At 44.5% G+C, this 4,694-nt stretch overlaps 1 protein-coding gene across 1 annotated transcript in view; it reads right to left on the bottom strand.

The window, feature by feature from the left end:
* Nucleotides 1–4,694, bottom strand: part of LOC113812786 (dynein axonemal heavy chain 5-like) — an 80,349-nt gene that overhangs the window by 25,724 nt on the left and 49,931 nt on the right. The window contains exons 63-73 of the mRNA XM_070124940.1: nucleotides 4,339–4,604; nucleotides 3,740–3,908; nucleotides 3,483–3,638; nucleotides 3,213–3,368; nucleotides 2,958–3,114; nucleotides 2,729–2,859; nucleotides 2,308–2,561; nucleotides 1,687–1,876; nucleotides 1,375–1,554; nucleotides 426–464; nucleotides 55–166 (exon numbers count right to left, since the gene is read on the bottom strand). Coding sequence (XP_069981041.1) covers nucleotides 55–166; nucleotides 426–464; nucleotides 1,375–1,554; nucleotides 1,687–1,876; nucleotides 2,308–2,561; nucleotides 2,729–2,859; nucleotides 2,958–3,114; nucleotides 3,213–3,368; nucleotides 3,483–3,638; nucleotides 3,740–3,908; nucleotides 4,339–4,604 — 1,810 coding nt within the window. The remainder of the gene's footprint in view (nucleotides 1–54; nucleotides 167–425; nucleotides 465–1,374; nucleotides 1,555–1,686; nucleotides 1,877–2,307; nucleotides 2,562–2,728; nucleotides 2,860–2,957; nucleotides 3,115–3,212; nucleotides 3,369–3,482; nucleotides 3,639–3,739; nucleotides 3,909–4,338; nucleotides 4,605–4,694) is intronic.

Genomic DNA, 4,694 nt, shown 5'->3' with positions numbered 1-4,694 from the left:
ACATGGAACCACATCCCCTGACTGGCGGAAGCCATAAGTCGAGAAGAGACTCACTTCGAATGTATCTCCGTGCCTGCGAGAGGGTGCGGTCAGGACACCAGGAGCGGATCAGAAGAAGTTGGCGGAACATATCGAGGTTGCGAGAGTATCCGCAAGGTAGTTCTTCCTGTGGGACATGATATTAGGAGTCAGTTCATGTCCCTCGAATATCTCTTCGCGGGCGGAACAACCTCGGGCCTTCCGTGGCTGGCGTTGCAGTCATTAGCTCGTACTGAGGGCATTCTTTATTCTAATTCACCATTTGTTTATCTTCCTCTCTTACTTTTATTAATCGAGTAAGTTACTTTTACTTATATTAACTGAACATTTTGGCTGAATCATGTGATAAGTATATTTTCGTCTTAATATGCGTTTTGGAATCTTACAGTGGTTGTGTAGCCAGTCTGCGAACCATCCGAGTAGCTCTGAAGGGAAAGGATACTTCATTTACAAAACGAGGTCACAAAAATCACTTTCAAAAATAGCCATTACAGGCTCAAAAATACGAAGGAGCAAAGTACAAAAACATGCAGTAACTGCCATAAAAGGGAGCAGCATCCAAAAAGGGTTTGGTCTTGTGAGCGTCGACGGTCAACGGGCATTCAACCGGTCAGCCAAATGACGTGTAGAAGAAAAAGAGAAAAGATTGAAAAAGGAGGAGGAAAACGCTCGCAAAATAGCTGAACGTTTACAGATTCAGTGCGCATTCATGAAAAATCCAAAACATGCAACGAGCGAAAAATATCGTCTTGCTTACCCAGCATGAAAATCAAGAGAGAGAAGAAATATATGAAAATGCACAGTTCGCGCCATGCTCATTTTGTACACAGTACTAAAGAAGGCTACAAAGTATGAAATTAGCAGTGCTCTTGGAAGAAAGTGTGCACACATATGTATAGCTGAGAGTCACAACTAAATATTCTGAAAGCCGTTTTGGGGGGAATAAAACTGTTCACAGTACATTTATAAGTGCCAAAGGATGTAAACAGCCAACCATGGATGTACATTCTCGCTGAATTACTTACTGTCTACTCATTACTGTCAATTTAATCAGTCTTTAAGATTGCATACTACAGAGCGATTAAGTAATATTCATGGTAAATATGATTTGATTCTGATTAACATATATGTCACTTCAAGTATATGTCATTACATCATGATATCTCATCCCTCTTATTTTTTAGATGTCTATATCAAAACGGATACTAATCACACAATCTTACAATATCCTATAGTTTAATGTGACCCCTTGGATTCCCCACAGACAAAAGAGTTAAAGGAGAATCCGCCCTCCGGAAGCCCCGGCTGAACCGAAGCAGGCGCTGGGCTCCTTACCTCTTCCGGCTTCTCCTTCTCAAACCAAACCTTCCAGTCCTTCTCATTTTCGACGATCTGGTCGAGAATGTTGGCGAACTGGCCCAGCTTGCTGAGCTCGACCAAGTTGAGCCACGTGATGTCGAGGATCCAGCGGAAAGGCTTCGGCTGCACGGCTTTCAGGTCGAGGGACGCGCCTCCCTGGGTTGGAGAAGAGCAGTATTTTTGGGTTTGTTATGAGTGATTACAGTCACTCTTCGCGATTACAAATTATTTCATCTTCGGCACGTATCCTTATACGAAAGTGTACTTCTTACAAAGCTGAACACTTACTTTGATAAACTTCATGAACTCATCGTGAGAAATATGACCAGACTGCAAATCTATCTTCATGGCCAATAGCAGAGTGAACAGGAGCTTATGGCGTTCATAAAATCCGCGGCAGGCATTCCTCCAAACCTGAGCAGTCAGGAATTTAATGATGTTGATGATTCTGTTCTTGGGATTGTTGCTCTTCTCTGATCTGTAACATGAACGAAGTCCTTCAAAATACAGTACGGTAGATTTATTGGAACCTTTGAAAGGTTTCTGTATGATATCCGTTCCTGTTGTGGAAATGACGCTTATCAAACATGAAAGAACAAAATATCTACCAAAAGCGAAAAATATTGTTTGTATTGGTATTATCTTTTTCCATACATTATCTGCCAGAGGAAACAGGACCAAAATACTAGGGAAATACCAGATTCTTGTAAGAATCTTGTCGAAAGCTGTCTATGCGTATTAGCAACAGTCTATAGTTTACAACTTATTGATACAACAGTTATAAATAATAGTTATTGACTTCAATATTAGTAAAACAGTGTGGCAGATAGTGAACTAATTCAACAACAATACATTTCTGAACTTTTAATATCCTTCGTTCGCCTGTAAGAAGCTTGGCCGGGTGTATACCTTGTCATCGACATGTCGAAGAGGACGAGGAACTGCCTGAGGGAGGTCTGATACATGCATGACACGGCAGCCATGTCGGTGATGAGGAAGTAGAGGATGGAGCCGCGAGTGGCCACGGGACGGTACTCCTCGCGGGCGCCGTTGATCTTCCGCTCGGTCTCCGAGGCGATGTGCAGCTTCGTGCTCACGTCCTGGGCAGTCGCCTTGGTTTCCTGCAGCACGACGATCAGGTCCTCGTCGTCCACCAGTGAGCCCTGCGGTAAGGTTCTTCAACTGTATTTTTTGGCATGCAAGAATGCTGATTTGCAAAAAAGAAAAAAAAATGATTATTTCTTACTCACTTGTTTGTTGAATACACCAGGGGAAGAGAATATATTTTCAAATCAGCGATAGCCTACATTACTAATGGTGTGGCACTGACCTGTACTGAAGTGAGACGGTACAAAAGGTTATCTTCGAGTTCCTTTATTTTACGCTTATTTTCCATCACCTCCTCGATGAGCGCGACGCGTTCGTTTTCCAACTCCCTCTTCTCGGTCCTGATGACTCTACCTGCATGAGTACCGGCGATGTTCATTGATATTACCCCAAAATATCAGTGGAGACTACACAGAAATACAGCCACACTAAAACGGGAGATTTTGACTCACCTAAAAGCTGGTCCTCGAGGCCATGCACTGTGACGGTAAAGTCAATAATGGAGGTCTTGGCCGACACCTCGGGCGTGTAGGCCGGGTTGGAGAGTTTTGTGGTCATGTACAGCATGAATCCCGGCATGACGTCGCACTCTTTATCTCCGACGACGACCTAAAGGGGGATTTTACGTTTGACTTTTTCTTTGGCACAACAATAAAATATCCCAAACATTCAAAACTGAAATAAAAGGAAAGCCTCAGGGGAATAACCTTTAGTATGGATCCTGATTTGATGAAGTTCCTCTCCAAGAGATTGTCCAGGACGGGATCCAACTCCTCCTCCACGTCCTCAATCAGCAACGGGCGGCCGAGCGAGAGCGAGTCCTCCAGGTGGGTGCGGAAGTACTTGTGATTGAGAGATGTGATCTGCCGGCGCAGTTCGTGGATGGATAACACACTTTACCCTTGAATGTCGTTGCGTATCCACTGCAGTGATACGATATATATCTATAGCTCTTTCGGTTTAGAATATACACTTACCTGCAGCTCGTTCATAGCTTCCCTGTTCTTAATCCAGATCTTGCCCTGGCCTTGCGGGTCGATCAGTAATGGGTAACAAGATGCTTTGGTGACGATCAAGCCGTTCTGGATGCTGAGTTCGTCGTTGGGAAGTCCCTGGAGGTTCCACTCCGAAACCTGCAACAATATGATACGACGATATAGCGTCTAATATCTGCAGATCCCTTATCAAAAATGTTCAAGTATGTACTAAGTAAACACCTGATCATATGACTTACAGTTGCATTATCTACGAGCCACGTAGTGACGTCCAGTTCCTGTGTGTAGGGAACCTTCCGGGTGTCCATCATCTTGTACCACGTGATCATCATCTTGGTGCGGTACTCCTGGTTGAAGGGGCCCGCGTACGAGAGGAAGGCCGTGGTCACCAGGACGTCGCCCGCCAGCCTGCGTTTGGATGCCTTGCTTCACTCAGGCGTATCCGCTCAAAATTCTTTTACTATTTGCATATCTATATCTATACACACATACACACACACAAACACACCCACACAAACACAAACACACCCGCCCACACATACACACACAAACACACGCACTAACACACTCAGACACGCACTAACACACTCACACACACAGACACATACATACATATATATATATATATATATATATATATATATATATATATATACATATACATATATATATATATATATATATATATATATATATATATATATATATATATATATATATATGTAAAACAAAAGAATATAACTACATTTCTAAATATATGTATACAGAGGTATGTTTCAGCTCTTCAAAAGCAGAGCAGCCTTGGCCGCGTATGCATCAGTGACAGCGGAAGACTCACCGGCCCAGTTGCTGCCGCAGGGCCTTGCTCTGCTGCGTCCAGCGCACCTTCTCTCCTGCCAGGCCGTTGATCAGCGTCGCCGCCGCCTGCATCTTCCTACGGCACACGTTTGCGGCGTCGATTAGCTTCTGTTTCTCCGCCAGAGCACATTGGTACTGCCCGCGCACCATGTCCAACTCTCGCTGCTTGTCATCCAGCTCGGCCTGCGCCCGCTCCAGGTCCCCCATGGCGACGCGCAATCGCGCCTCCTGTAGCGCCAGGTTCGCCTGCCCGAGAGGAAACCAAAATGTTCGAAAACACGCACATTTAACGATGGCTTCCGTGATTCATTTGCCTGGTTCTGCGCACCACCTTCC

This window comes from Penaeus vannamei, chromosome 9 (genome assembly GCF_042767895.1).
Source record: "Penaeus vannamei isolate JL-2024 chromosome 9, ASM4276789v1, whole genome shotgun sequence".
NCBI classification, from domain to species: Eukaryota; Metazoa; Arthropoda; class Malacostraca; order Decapoda; family Penaeidae; genus Penaeus; species Penaeus vannamei.
This window is presented reverse-complemented; position numbering and strand designations above follow the sequence as displayed.